This window comes from Sapajus apella, unplaced genomic scaffold, assembly GCF_009761245.1.
Source record: "Sapajus apella isolate SASKATOON/1434 unplaced genomic scaffold, GSC_monkey_1.0 scaffold46, whole genome shotgun sequence".
NCBI lineage: Eukaryota > Metazoa > Chordata > Mammalia > Primates > Cebidae > Sapajus > Sapajus apella.
Genome location: NW_022436986.1, coordinates 784,653 through 799,872, shown reverse-complemented (window position 1 = coordinate 799,872; position 15,220 = coordinate 784,653). Strand labels below are relative to the sequence as shown.

The following is a 15,220-nucleotide window of genomic DNA, read 5'->3' as shown; positions in this document are numbered from 1 at the left end:
AGATAAAGGAATTTCATCAATGTTTACACATGGGGGAGCTGGGACATCTCTGATATGTGGGCAAACAGTGGGAGGACAAAGCATAAGCTATGCCATTCTTTCCTCTTAAACATTCCTTGAAGGGCTTGAAGACATGAGAAGTTTGGCATATAGCCTGAAAGCTACAAGGACCATATTTTCTAAGGGTCCTTAGACTGACCTTAACCCAGGCTTCAAGTAGAAGGTAGAAATCATCATGGAACTTGGACATCTTGTAGCAGGAATAGCAACTCAATTCCATGCTAATACCTCAAAATGTTTTTCGGTGGTGTCAGTTCTCTGCTCAGAGATTCCCAAAGGTACTCACTACCATGTAACCAACCTTGGGAAAACTTAATTACATTTGTGCTGGTAGGCAGCCTCACTACTATTGCTTTCAGGAAAAAAATCTTCCGCTGAAAAATGAGCTTTTTATGAGTGGCAGTTGTGTGTGAGTAGCTGCTGAAGACATACAGTGAAGGAAATAAGTCTAATTTAGGTTTGGCAATTAGGCAGCCTAGTCACTGCCACTCTAGATCAAGAACTAATGAAGTAAGTTCCACCAGGGCCTCCTTAGACTCTTAAGCTTCTCCCTAAGGATTTGGTCTCATTATTTTTCATGGAAGCAAGGAGTCTAGAAGCCTCATGTCTAGGAGTAGATTCTCTAGAAGGGGAGCTCTGGGAATCTAAGTTGAATAATATTTACTGTGGTAAATCTGTCTTGATATTTCCTGCTATGGTTGTTGTCACTGAGGGACTTGGGTAGCATAGAAGTTTCCTCCATTTTCCTGACCCACACCATATCCCAAGAAAATCCCTTACTAAATATAATGAATTGTGGTTCTAAATGACATCTCAAGAGCAGCCACCACTAATGATCCATGTGACTTTTCTCTGGCATGGACTTTTCACATTATATATTTTTCTCTATAATAAGCATTATATCCCATCTCTCCTCATGGGAATAGTTCACATGTATAGTCTTCCTCTTCGCATGGTAATTCTATCGTACTTCCTCTGTATGTATACTCTCTCTTGTGTCCAGATCTGGTTGAAGAGACTCATGGATACCCTGAAGTTTTAGAACACAATGCCTTCCTCTAACAAAGGTAGAACCGATATACTGGAAGTTCATTGCTTGGAAAAAGAAGCCACTTTTTTCCCCTAAGAAATAAGGTTTTTTCCTACAAACCTCCCATTCATCCATCCATCCATCCATCCATCCATCCATCCATCCATCCTTCCACCTGCCTTTCTCAAAGCCACAGTGTTCTAATATATTTCTGAGAGTCATATCCACATCCTGAAAACTAAGTACCCATAGGTCAGCCATGAATGGAATTTAGCAGGCTGGGGGCTAAGGGAAACATACCAGTGTAGATCACCAAGCCATAGCACCAATCTGTATTCCTGATGATGCAGCCTCGAAGTAGCAAATTGTCATGGTCCAGGAAGTATTTTTTCCCCTTATAGGTCAGTATTCCTGAGAATTTGTCCAGTTTGTTATTGGGAGCCTCACATCTCACTACTCCTGCAGAAAAATGAAGGTGTAAGAGTTCTTGATCTGTAATCTTTGGCTTTTCCTAACAGGATGGAAGACTTAATGAAAAGGAGGAAATAAAATCCTTCTTTCAAAATATATACACATCTTTTTCCTATCTTCTCTCAGTTACTGACCATTTCTCACCAGCTCCTGCAAGAAAGGCAGACAAAGGTTTCTGCACACTAAAGAAGAATATTTCTGAATGTGACATGGACCATCCAGAGAGAGAGAAAACCCCACATGATGGTGACATCAGTACTGCCAGATCATATGAGCTCTGAATCTGAAGAAACTCAAAAATGACTTAAGGCAAATCTAGTACTTTTTTAAAAATTGAAACAATTTGACTTTTTCCTGATTAGTAAAGTAAATATACACTGTGCAAATGTTTATGTAATATTAAAACGGTAAAGAAGGAAGTAAAATTCATTCACTGTTTTGAGAAAAGTGCTATATACCTTTTGAAGTACATCCTTCTAAGTTTTTTCTATATATGTACTCATATATGTTTCCAAAAACAGGTTTATGTTATATGCACTATGCAGTCTTTTGTAAATTGTATTTTTCTTTTAATTACATGTTGTATTTTTTATATTTCAATTTGCATATTGTTGTAATAAGTTGTATAGAAACCACTACGGATGTACCATACTTTATTTAACCAGTCCTCTACCAATGAAAATTTGGGTAGGAAAATCTATTTTCTAACTCACCATCAAAGGCAGACAGAAGCTCCAGGTGATCTTCCATGTCACTAGTAACTGAGAGGGCCTGCTTTACTTTCAGATTTGTTTCACTAGAGTAAAAGACAAGTCACCAGAGTACAAACATACAGAACTACTGCAGAGGTGCAGTTTCTCCTACTTTTTCACGGGGTTTTAGAAAATAGATGTTGCCAGTAGAGCCTGGGCTATAAGTCTGAGCTATAAGAGTCACTCCCACTGTTCCTCTCACAGTATTGAGGTGAGATGGCTCTTCAAGGAAGCTGAATGTTAGCCCACTCATTCCCACCTCTTTCCTCTCACTCCCTGCAACACACTGCCACTACTTAATCAACTCATGAGATCTAGCTGGTCAGGTGCTCTAGAGAGGCTGAAGAGACATCATAAAACAACCTGGAGACAGTACCGGCTCCCTTCAGGAATAAGGAGTATGGCTAGGCATGGCGGCTCACGTCTGTGATCCTAGCATTCTGGAAGGCCGAGGTGGGAGGACTGCTTGGGCTCAGGAGCTCAAGGCCAGCCTGGGCAACAAAGCAAGACCCTGCCTCTATTTTTAAAATTAAACTAAATTAAAAATTTTTAAAAAGAATAAGGAGCAGGTCCTGGTAAAAACTTGCACATACCTCCAAGGAAACATACTCCACACCTCATAAATATTTATGGGGCCCATGACAGGCTCTCAAATAACTGCTTGCTAGAATGCAGAGATAAAAAGAAAAGTGGAAGCCATGTTTCAAAAAATTGTGAGCATCAAGAAGTACAGTTGTAGGAATGAAGATCAATACAAAACTCCCCAGGACAAGCTTTCTACAGATGGCTCTGTCCTCCTAAGACCTTAGCTTTGGGATATTAATAAATTTCTACCTTAAATCCTTTATAGGACATGGTATTTTATCAGTGAATAGATACTTCCGTATTCAATTTTTTTTCCTTGGAAACTTTGAAACTGTACTCTGAAATGCTGCAGTTCTATTAACCTCCTTCTTGCCACTCAGTATTATAGAATACAGCCACAATGTCTCCAATTTAGAGATAGAGAATGTGAGGTTTATTTGCCCTATTCTGTGCCCAGTGAATGCTCAATTGTTCCTGTCAAGAGCTCAGCCTTAGACTTGAGGGTCCCAAGGATGTGGTATCCATCTTCTCTTAACTGGATATTTCTAGACTCTCTGGGTCATAGATTCAATATTCCATCTGAGAATAAAATTAATTCCCCGCCTCATGCTGTCCCTCAGTGAGAGACCACTCTAAGCTGGCTAAATCATCTTAATGAAGTATCAGGAGGGAACACTTACCCATCCAGGTCTGCTGTCTCTATGTATGTCAGACTATATGACTCACTGCTAGAGAGTAATAGTATATCTGCCTGTGGTCAGAAAAGTCAAAGAAAGTAAGGATAGCAGGAAGGTGGGGTCTTAACATTACAGTGTGACAAAAACAATCACCTTAGGAACAGATGTTCACCCTAAGGATTTTACAGACACTGATTTACTTTCTTTGTCTAGCATCTATCACTGCTACCACATACCCTCTCCCAAAGCTACTCATACTTTACCTGTAACTACAGTGAGAAATAGGCAAGAACAAGCTTCTACTGTAACAGCTATTGATTTCTGATGCAAAATGAGGCAGCAAAGGTCACCAAAAGCAGTAGTGGCAGAAGTGCTCCAAGAGTCCCTGGTACCCACTTAATCCAAAAATGAACAAGCCACAGTCAAAAGAGGTACTCACTGTGACAGGCTGATTATTTTCCAGCTTTATTATATCTCCCACTTGAACATTCATCCATTTGTCCTTCTTCATCCTGTAAGAAAACGACCTTTAAATATCTGCTCTGAGAATTTCCCCAAAGCTCTGCTTTTGACAAGCAAGATGATTCCCCAACCCTCCAAAAAAGGCTGAAAGGAATAAAGACAAGGCTCAAACTGGTCCGTGATGCATCATTGCTGCAATCAAGAGTGGGGCCTATTTCTCTTGACTTCAGGCTGTAAGGGTTCTAAAGCCTTATAAAAGTATCTGTAGACCTACATGCACATAAATTTTTTTTTTAGCCAGGTGTGATGGATCATGCCTGTAATCCTACTTTGGGAAGCTGAGGTGGGAGGCCTGCTTGAGGCCAGCAGTTCGAGACCAGCCTGAGCAATACAGCAAGACCCTGCCTCAAAAAAATTAAAGTTTTTTTTTTAAAGTAAAATAGTTCCAATGGTAAAGTATGTAAAAGGAAAAATTAAAGTATTCTCTGTTACCAGAATTTAGTTTTGCTCCCCAAAGGTAACCACTGTCAGTAATATTTTTGTATTTATTTTTAGAAAATATCAATCCATGTAATCATATATAATACACACATTTAAAAGCTACATATTAGATATATAATTTTCTGTACTCTACATTTTTCATTTAAGAATCCATCTTTGAGAGCATTTGTAGAAGATGTAGCTCATTCTTTTTGATAGCTAAAATGTATTCTATCATAAGGTCATATCAATTTTATCTATTTATGTTAAAGTTAGATTATCTTTGATTCTCAAATCCCTACTTTCCATAAGAGGCAGCCTGGCAGTTTGAGCAGATTCCACAATAATACTAGTTATCTGCCCACCTCTTTTTTTTTTTTAACCTCAACTTCCCCAAATACACAGGGTCTATAAATCCTTCCTCCCTGAGAAAGGTCTAAGAATGTACATATTGCCAAGAACATTTTGGAAATATGAGCTATATCCTTGCAACAATTATATTATGACAAGCACCCAAAGGGTGAGAAAGAGAGGAGTCTAGAGGCCACTATCTGTTTTGTCTCTGAATACAGGCCTGTTATCTGCAGGGCATGACATACATCTCCACTTTGCCAACTACACAAAGGCATGGGTATGCCTAGGACACCTTTCCTAAGAAGACAGCTGCTTTGAGGAGGGCCAAATTTTCCCAATAAAAAGTCCTTTTATATAAATCCACTGTTTCTTTTTTTTTTTTTTTTTTTTGAGTCGGAGTTTCGCTCTTGTTACCCAGGCTGCAGTGCAATGGCGCAATCTCGGCTCACCACAACCTCCACCTCCTGGGTTCAGGCAATTCTCCTGCCTCAGCCTCCTGAGTAGCTGGGATTACAGGCACGCACCACCATGCCCAGCTAATTTTTTGTATTTTTAGTAGAGATGGGTTTCACCATGTTGACCAGGATGGTCTCGATCTCTTGACCTCGTGATCCACCCGCCTCGGCCTCCCAAAGTGCTGGGATTACGGGCGTGAGCCACCGCGCCCGGCCAAATCCACTGTTTCTTATAGAGAAATTTCTGATAGTACTGTAGAGTAGTAGCTACAAGCCTTGGAGAAAGACATCTGGGTGTTTGTTTTGTCTTGACTTGACGTTCACTATTACTCTGGCATTCTATCTAATGTAAAACATGAAGAGGAACAAGTGCTGTTACATTCTGGCTTCTCCTGGAGATATATATAAATTATAAATTTATAATTTCTTACATAAGGAGCTGCCAAACTATTATCAATTTGTTCTTGGACATTATAACAATCATGTGTCCCAGATTTGGGAGAGGTGGAGACACTCCTTACTGATTTAAAATACTCAATCCTGTCATACAAAACAGTAAGCATGTTCTGAAGCTATTCTTGCGCTGGGTCAAGGAGGGATTAGTTTTAATAATCTAATAACCTGAATTTCAATTTCTTCTACCAGAGGGACAAGAGATAAAGCCTTATGATCTTGAGAGGCAGTGAGTTGAAACTAAGAATTTCTCATAAAGCCAGGACCCTTGAAGGGCAATACCATTAGTAAAAGAGTCATCTAAAAAAAAAGTAGCTCACTGGCAAGAAAGTTTGTCTATCTTAGTCTGGAGTGTTGGGGGTCAGTGAGTGGAGGACTCTTCCCTGAACATCTGTAACTGCATATGGAATGGGGCTCAAATTTATATGTCCTTCAAATTAGGTCTCAGCAGGTAATACCCTTGAGTCAACTGGCAGAAGCAAACACAAACCCTTATAGAGGGATACAACCTCACCTCCAGCCACTTAGAATTCCCTTAAAGAAAGTTCTAATGATGTACTTGTAAACAAAATTACTGAGAAATGAAAAATGACAAAAATCATAACTTATAAAGCAGACAAACTTTTAAAATAGCAGCTCTGCTTAGACCCATGTGTTCTAGAAAAGGAAAGCTGTTTTCTGGAACGTACAATGTTTCAACAACCAACCTCACCTCTGCATATTAAACTAATCGGATACTCAGTAGCTTGTAAAGTTTAACCAGGGCCTTGCCTGTTAACTCCCACCTTAAAACACCACTAAGACAAATTCTTCAATAACCTTATAAAACCCAAGTGCTCAAGCTACTTGGGTGAGTTCATTTGACTAAATCCTCTCGGTCAGCAATTCTGCATATACTCAGTTTTGTCTTTTCTTTTCATTTCTATTTCCCTTCTTTTTAACTACAACTGACTTTTTTGGTGTTATCTTATGGTACAGTTCAACAGTTCAGAAGTTCAAAACTCTTGAGGAAACCAACCATCGTAAGAATCAGCAGATACAGTACACAACAGGGTTAGCTGCTCAAGCTCTTGAGATGATAGAATTATATGATAAATTCTATAGCTATTGGGTATTTGGTAAGGCCACCAGGATAAAGGCTGGACCTCAATCTTGAACTCCTTCAAGTTTGCATTTTCTTGCAATCATGCTCCTGCCCACACTGGTCACTTTTCCTTTCACACAATCTCTACTTGCTGAATTCTTCCCCTTCCTTTAAGGCCTAGTACAAACACCACAACTCTTCCAGAAAGTCTTCCTTGATTTCTTTAACCGGTTATGATTGCTTATTTTTATTAATTCCTATAGCAATTTTGTGTACCTTTTAGGATAGTCTTCATATTTTGCCTTACATAGAAATATGCCTGCCTTTTTCCATTCCTGCAACACTTTGGATAGCTATGACCAAACACTAAAGCAGCTGTGCCAATGTCAATACTCTGTTTATATTGCTAACAGAAAAGATGACCTGACCAAAGGCTACAGTAGAATGGCCAAAAACCATGTCAGAATCCATTAATGTTCTAAAGACAGATGTTTCCATGCTAACTACCACATTAATAATATCACTTACATAGTAATATCATGTTATAAAATATTAATTGCTTTAATATATATTATTTCCTTTCTATTTTCACAAGTATCCTCTAAGGTACAGAATTATTTCCATTTTATAGAAAAGAAAAATGAGACCAACACAGATATCTGAGATTACATGACAAATTCAGAGCATGCTAGATCTAGAAACAAATTATTTGTTTCTATGAACAAATTATTTCTATGTCTGAGGTTCTTTTCATTGTCCTGAACTAAAGCCAAACCTTTTCAGGAATGGTCCTACCTAAACTAGCTTCCCTAGAAGAACTTACTTGCCATTCACCAGTAGCAGAACAGGCCGGTTGTTGACTTGATTGTCACTTTGGTGCCTTTTCTAAAATCACACAAGAAAATGTTCAGGAAACAGGCCTATAGTAAACTGCATATAGAAGATTAACATTTTGAAATATTATACAATATAGTTCCCTTCTTTGTAATTCTTCTTTTCCCCTATACCAAGCCCTTCTACTCTTAAAACCAAGCCAAGGGGTTGATTATCTCCGGGAAGCTGGAAAGAGAGGGCAGGAAAATAATCCAGGGAGAAGAAAGAGACAAAATCTTGGTTTTAAATATCAAAAGTGAAAAACCCGGGGGAATGAGAAAACATGTCAAAAGCTGCAGAGGACACAATTCAAATGATGGGTAGGGCTACAGAGTCCTGTGTGCCTGGGTAGGTGCAGGGAAAGCTAAGTATTCTCAAGCAGACTCCTACCCTACCTTCAACCACAGTTGACATACAGAGGCTTCTATAGTGGATACAGTGAGAAAAAAGGCCAATATATAAAGATGAAATAGAAGGGAAACAAATAGAGGATATGTCCTGATATCAGGATTTACATACATCTCCTCCTTCTAGTTGAGATTACTCCTTGAGTAAAGCGTAGAACTGGGAGTAGGGCAGAGAGAATTCTGAATTTGTCAGAATTCAAAATTGTCCAACTATTTATCCTAAAGATACTGAATTCTAAACTAGAAGTAATTGGGTTACCCTGAATTGGCAAATTAATTTTTGGTTCTCATTGGAGACAGCTAAGATGGGTTGTGCATGTGGTTATAATCTAAACTGAGTTCAGTTATAGAGAAATAAAGTTATACTTTTGCACATCTAAGTTGTGACTGAAAGGTAAACCACAATGTGCTAATCCTGGGTTTAAAGAGGTAAAGTGCTGAGGAAACACGGTGCTCTCAAACTGGGCTAAAAATCTGTTCTGGTGAAATCAGAAAGACCCTCTTAGGGAAACTGCAAGAAGGTCAATAGGACTGGCTTTCCAAATCCCACTAGTAGGCATGGCACTGGGTTCCTGCCCTTACCCCTCTATGCTGGGCCTGCTGTAAGAGGCAAAGAGAAAGCCATGCAGCACTCACTGTGAGCCAGTTTCTCTTTCAAGGCCAGAAAAGGAGTCAGCCTCTGCATATGTCATGAGGCTTTCTAAAACCAGAGGGTTCCTAGCTGTGCACACCTAACAGAATTGAAAGTTGGAAAGGGAAATAGTGAGAGTTGTAGAGAATAAAGAAAATGTGGAGAGACAAAAAGAAAGAGAAAGAACAGGAAAGGGGGAACAGGGGCAGATGGAAGAAGGGAAAGGGAATAGAGAGTGGGAGAAGGAGTAGCAAAGGAAAAAGGATGAGAGCAAAGCTACAGAAAGCTAAGAGGAGTAAAGAAATATGGGTTATTAAAGATGGAAGGAGGCTTGGGAGAGGGGCTAAAAGTGGCGGCAGTAGGAAGACAGAGAAAGGCCTTGTTTTCCCCCTTTCTGGCCGTACATAGACCACCAATCTTGGGCCTAAAGGAACTGCATATTACTCTGGGATGGATAAGGAAAGAAGAAAGGGAAATCTCTCTTTCCATTCAGGTTTTCTTGTTAGCACCAGGTAGTTCTGGGAAGTCCTTCATGCCTGCAGCCTGACTAGGTGCAGTGAGAGGAACTAGAGGCCAAGGAAGCCACTTCACCAGGTCATCGATGGCATCTTTCACTGCTGTTACGGACAGCACCACCATCAGGGGTACCATAGTTGTATACCATGCCAAGGAGGAGATCTGGGGAATCAACTAAGAGAGAGAATCTTGGGTCAGAAAACTCAAAGGATAATATATTCCCACCCCCCACCACGTCCCTCACCCTCAACACCATTTTCACCTCCATTTGTTCATACTAAATCCAACTATTCTAGTTGCTTTCCACTGTTGTATCTTTCATATAACCCCTGAGATGTACATAAACATTTCCCAAGGAAAGATAAAAGAATAAAAAACTATAAGTTGCTCCCTATCTATCCTGAACCCCACTACCTTTGTGTTGATGGCAAAGAGCATTTCTCCTCTGATAATGAAAAGTAATGTGTGGGTAAGAGCAGATAGAGAAAAACTACATGCTCTCCCACACCCTTCAGTACAAGGAGTGAAATGATCTGTCTCTCTCTCCTAATTTGGGCATATCCTGCCCTGCTTGCTGTCCTTATGCTGGCACTTATATTCTAAACCATTCTAAACCTTCTTTAGTACTCTCACATGTTAATTTTCTGTCAGCAAGGATGGGACAAGAAAGAGAAATAGGGTTGCAGTTGTGGTGGGGTGAAGAATCTGTAGCCCTCTATGGTCAAACTGAACTGTGGCAACACAGCCACGATGAGGAACTCCCCTTCCTTGGAATGTGGTGACCTTGTCCCTTTCCTTGTATAGAGGCTTGCTATACACTAGCTAATCCTGACCACAACTATTCTAAGGGACTGGTCTGAGACTCCAGCCACCCATGTTCCTGTTGTCTAAAGAGAGAAGACATTTCCCAGTTTAGGGAGGAAAAAAACTGATTATACAGTCTGACCACAGAGAAGTTCATAAAATACTCTCTGGAAAAGGCCCCAAAAGGCAATACCTGTAAAATTAGCAAAATGAGGAAATATGCATTTGCAAGTCTCTGGAACTGTTCAAATAGGTTCAGGGGCAGGAAATTAAAGACATTGTATTTTGAGGTCTTGATGGTATTTTTCTGTGAGTAAACAAACAAACAAACAAACAAGAAATACACAATTAGACAAAAGACAGCTCAAAACTGGGTTGATAAGCAGCTGCCCCTACCTCCCAGTCTACCCTTCCCCTACAAAAAGACCAAGACCACTGAGTGAAATGAGAAAAAGCCACCAAAGTCCCCTCTACCCCCCTCCCCACCACCACAGGGAGGGAGGGGGGAAGGAATCTCTAATTTCCCCTTTTCCTTGAGGCCTAGAGAGGCCTCGAGGGTAGAAAGATGGCCAGGCTGCTCTATATGGTACTTTCTTTGGGGGAATGTATCTCTGCTCTGATAGAGTTGTTGTTTATTGATGTTATTGATGGTAATAATGATGATCAAGTCAATAAAAACTTACATTTATTGAGTACTTATTATGTGAAAGGCACTGTTGCAGCATTTTATATGTAGCAACTCATTTACACCTCACAACAACCCTATGAGGGGAGTACTTTTGAGGATGAGGAAATGGAGGCGCTACATCCAGAGCTCTCTAACGGGGCTTTCTTAGCTTGGCAAACTCAATTTGGTGTGCTTTTCCGTGTTTTTTGCAATGTTGAAGGATGTTAGATGTTAAAAGCAAAGAACTGTCTTTCAACCCTAGCCCACTGAAGGTTTCTATACTAGTCACTGTCAGCATTGGAGAATCATTTGGCCCTTAATTGTCCTAAGAGGATTTAAATAGTTTTGGCTCATCCAAGCTATTATTTTGCTGAGTGAAAGTGGAAACTTGTTTACTTCCTCAATTCTGATCTCAAGATGTTCACAGGATCATCTTACTTTCTACCTTTGAATCTTAAATCATTTGTCCTAAGATGTCAGAGCTCAAATGTAAGAGCTCTCAAAGCATAAGAATAAGACCAAATACTTCCCTAAGTTCAGGGCTTATCTCCTACCTCTTCCCTTTAAAAGGACAGAACAAAAGAATAAAAATAACTAATGGATACTAGGCTTAATACCTGAGTGATTAAATAATCTGCACAAAAACCCCCCATGACACAGGCGTACCTATGTAACAAACCTGCACATCCTGCACATGTACCCCTGAACTTAAATAAAAGTTAAAAAAAAAAAAAAAAAGAATAACCTACCTGCTTGCCTGGAGTACAAATACTGCTCAAGCATGAAGAATCTTGCTAGGCCCTGCCTTAGGAAGATATCAAAGTCTTTCCCTCAGAGAATTAAAACTATTCAGTCCTAAGACTAAAACCCGAATCTTGTGTCCCAGAAAGTTAGGCTATCCAGCCAAGCCTTGCCCAAGGCCTATTTCCTTAGAGAAGCTGGTCAAATAGCTTAGCACTTAGGAGTTTAGAGATCCAGGCAAAACTCAGATTTCCTCAGTGTTTTCTCCAAGATTTTCCAAATAATAATCAATCAGACACTATTGCATTTCTCAAGGCTTGCTCTGTTCACAGTCCCTATGCTGGACTATACTAGTGGAGGCTGATAAATAATTAGGCAGGATCTCTTCTTGAGAAGCTAGTGGTCTGTCTTGAATCAAATTCTAGTGAAATGATCTCTAAGGGCCCTTCTTGTCACAAGAATATATAATTCTAACATGGAAATAGCTTTCTTTGATCATAACTTTGAATTTCTCAGTGTCTAAGTCCTGATGGCTCTGATACTTGAACTCAAAGATCTTCTGAGAGGTGGCCTTACTGATGTAGCTAGGTTTCACTGTTTATTTTCCATTTGATTTTATAGCCATTTAATGTATTTCAGGTTTCTATTCATGCAGGTAACATTCTGCTTCAAGACACAAATACAGGTATTTCTTTACTAACTTTGCAACTAGTGTTTTGTTCTGCTCTTAAATGTAAAACCAGAAACATTATCCTAAGAACATCTCCTTAACTGTGAACTTCCTTAGAGTTTAGTCCTTTAGGCAGAGGTGATAAAATTTAAACATGATAGAGGTGGTGAATTTTGGTTTGGTTATTTTTTTCTTTGGGCAGTGTTATGGGACTGAAAGTTAATTGGGGAAATAGAAGAGAATAAAATACAAAGGATATAATGAGAATCAGTAGTTAGGAATAGGGAAGAGGACAAGGAGTCACAGTGGAAGAAGTTAGAGAAATAGGAAAATGAGCAATGCTCAGGGCCAGGTAAATGAAATGGTGTTAAACATATCAGAATCAGTCAAATCTGTTCATTCACTCATTAAATATTCAATATACATTTATTAAATGTTGGCTGTGTGCATAACATTGTAATGGAAACTGTGTATGCAGAGGTAAATGAGATATCCTTTTTCAAGGACTATTAGTTCCAAGGACTAATAGTTTCTTGGAGAAACAGAACTAACATTTTCAGAACCATACTTAACTCCTATGACCACCATGCAAGGTGAACTTTATTATGCCCATTTTACAGATGAAAGAACTGAAGATTAGAGAAGTTAACAAACTTGCCTAAGACATTAAGGTTAGTGGGGGCTGAGCTATATTCAAACTCAGATCTGTCTGATGCCAAAACCTAGATTTACTCTCCTCACTCCTTCCTAAGCAGGTTTAGAAGATAGAGAAGAGAAAAACCTGCTCTCATAGTCATATCTTGGACATTATTATTATCCAGACCACTTGATATGGTTTGGCTCTGTGTCCCCACCCAAATCTCATGTTGAATTGTAATTCCCAATGTTGGGGAGGGACCTGGTAGGAGTAATTAGATCCCCCATGCTATTCTTGTGATAGTGAGGGAGTTCTCATGAGATCTGATGGTTTAAAAGTGTGGAATCCCCCTCATTTTCTCTCTCTCTTTCCTGCCACCACGTGAAGAAGGTGATTGCTTACCCTTCACCTTCCAACATGATTGTAAGTTTCCTGAGGCCTCCCAGTCATGCTTCCAGTTAAGTCTGAGGAACTGTGAGTCAATTAAACTTCTTTGGTTCATAAATTACCCAGTCTTGGGTAGTTATTTATAGCAGTGTGAGAATATAATAATATACCACTCTCACTCAGAAATCATAAACAGCCAACAGAGACCACAAACATATATGATTACATATATATTTTAATATGATTATAGCTATGTATATGTATATATAATTACTTAAATATGTATAAAATAATTGCTTGTGATCACAAAAGATTAAAAACAACCCAAAATGTCCATTTAAAAGGAACTGGTTAAATAAAATATGTTAAATCTGCAGAGAAAATACTACATATTATAGATGAAAAAGGAAAAAACTATTATAAAATTATAATGAAGACATCTCCAGGATACATTAAGGTTCAGAATAGTGTAAAAATAGAAAAGTAAGAATATATATTTGTATTTGCTTTATTTGCACAAAGAAACACTGCTTAATACACACAAAAAAATTAACAGTGGTTCCCTCAGGGGAACAGATAAGGATGAGGATGGAGTACTGGAGCATAACTTTTCAATATATATCTTTTTGTGAATTACTTAGTCATAGATACATGAATAAGTGAAAAATGGACAATCCAATAGAAAGTGGGCAAAGATCATCAATAGGTATTTTCCAGAAAAAGAAATAGAAAAGGCTAATTAACATGAATGTCATTTTCATCTAAGAGCTGACAAAGGTGAAGAAGATTGATGATAACCAGTTTGACAGGAACATGGAGAAATGGGCAGTCTCTAATTTAAGTAGAAACGTAAATGGATATAATTCTTTTTGGGGGCAATCTGGCCTCTGACAAATTTTAATTTTTAGTGTGCAATTCTTTTGACACAGCCAATTTACTTTTAGGAAACTTTCATAAGATACAGTTACACAAATGTGCCAAAATATATGTGTAACTGTGTCCATTCAACAGCATTTATCATAGCAAAACACTGGAGACATTAAAATGTTCATCAATAGGAGACTGACTAAATAAGGTTTATCAACATAATGGAAAATAATGTCACTATTAAATGAATGAGGGATATCTATATGTGTTGTCATAGATAAATGTCTAAATGAAAAAAGAAAATTGTAGAACTATGCTTTCATTTCTGCAAGAAAAAGCTATAGTATTTATTATCTGGGAGTTATATATAAACCTGAAATCTGAGACGTTCCCTATTTGATTTCTGAGCCTTCATTCCACCACTCATTGTATAGGAGCTTGAGTGAAAGTGTAATAGAATCTGTGTTATAGGATCCACATCTACAAAGAATTTCATGCTCCTCCAACAAAGAAGAATATTACAGAATACTGGCCCCCTTCTGAAACAGCCAGAGGCATGACACTCACCGGATATCCAGAACTACCGTGGAATTTGTTGTTGTTGGCTTGCAGACATCTCTCATGTTCTGAAAAAAGATGGGATAAATGATGAGAAGGATGCCCCTCTGTAGATCAGACTGGGATGCTGGCTGCTAGTGAAGACCACTATATCCCCACACTTTCTTCCTGAAGATATCTGTTTAAACATGGGATTTTTGTCTCTTTAATCACAGACAAAAGAATCAAGGAACAATAAAAATAAAAATACCCGATTCGAGCTTTCTGGAGGCAACAGAACAAGTAACTACTGAGGAGTTCTCCACCATCAATGCTTCTAGTACTTCCTAGATTATGTCTCCATGGACAACAAGATGGTTTGCACCAATTTTACTGCCAACCACAGAAACCCAGCCTTTCCTCATAAGTCAATTTTAGCACTTTGTCTTAATATATCTGAGGCTCTTTTGCAAGCCAGCTTGTCCTAAACTTGCTTAACTAAATTTAAATTAGTACAACATGATTGATCATCTATTGCACAGAAGCCAGTGTACTAAATGCTGTGGAGGGATAAAATGATAAGTAAGAAAGTCTCTGACTTCAAGGACTTAAGTGTAGTA

At 38.8% G+C, this 15,220-nt stretch overlaps 1 protein-coding gene across 1 annotated transcript in view; it reads right to left on the bottom strand.

The window, feature by feature from the left end:
* Positions 1-15,220, bottom strand: part of LOC116524642 (phospholipid-transporting ATPase FetA-like) — a 118,182-nt gene that overhangs the window by 65,049 nt on the left and 37,913 nt on the right. Inside the window, exons 3-10 of the mRNA XM_032239969.1 lie at positions 14,631-14,689; positions 10,288-10,401; positions 9,366-9,464; positions 7,687-7,748; positions 4,015-4,087; positions 3,579-3,649; positions 2,275-2,357; positions 1,391-1,549 (exon numbers count right to left, since the gene is read on the bottom strand). Of these exons, the coding sequence (XP_032095860.1) occupies positions 1,391-1,549; positions 2,275-2,357; positions 3,579-3,649; positions 4,015-4,087; positions 7,687-7,748; positions 9,366-9,464; positions 10,288-10,401; positions 14,631-14,689 (720 nt within the window). The remainder of the gene's footprint in view (positions 1-1,390; positions 1,550-2,274; positions 2,358-3,578; positions 3,650-4,014; positions 4,088-7,686; positions 7,749-9,365; positions 9,465-10,287; positions 10,402-14,630; positions 14,690-15,220) is intronic.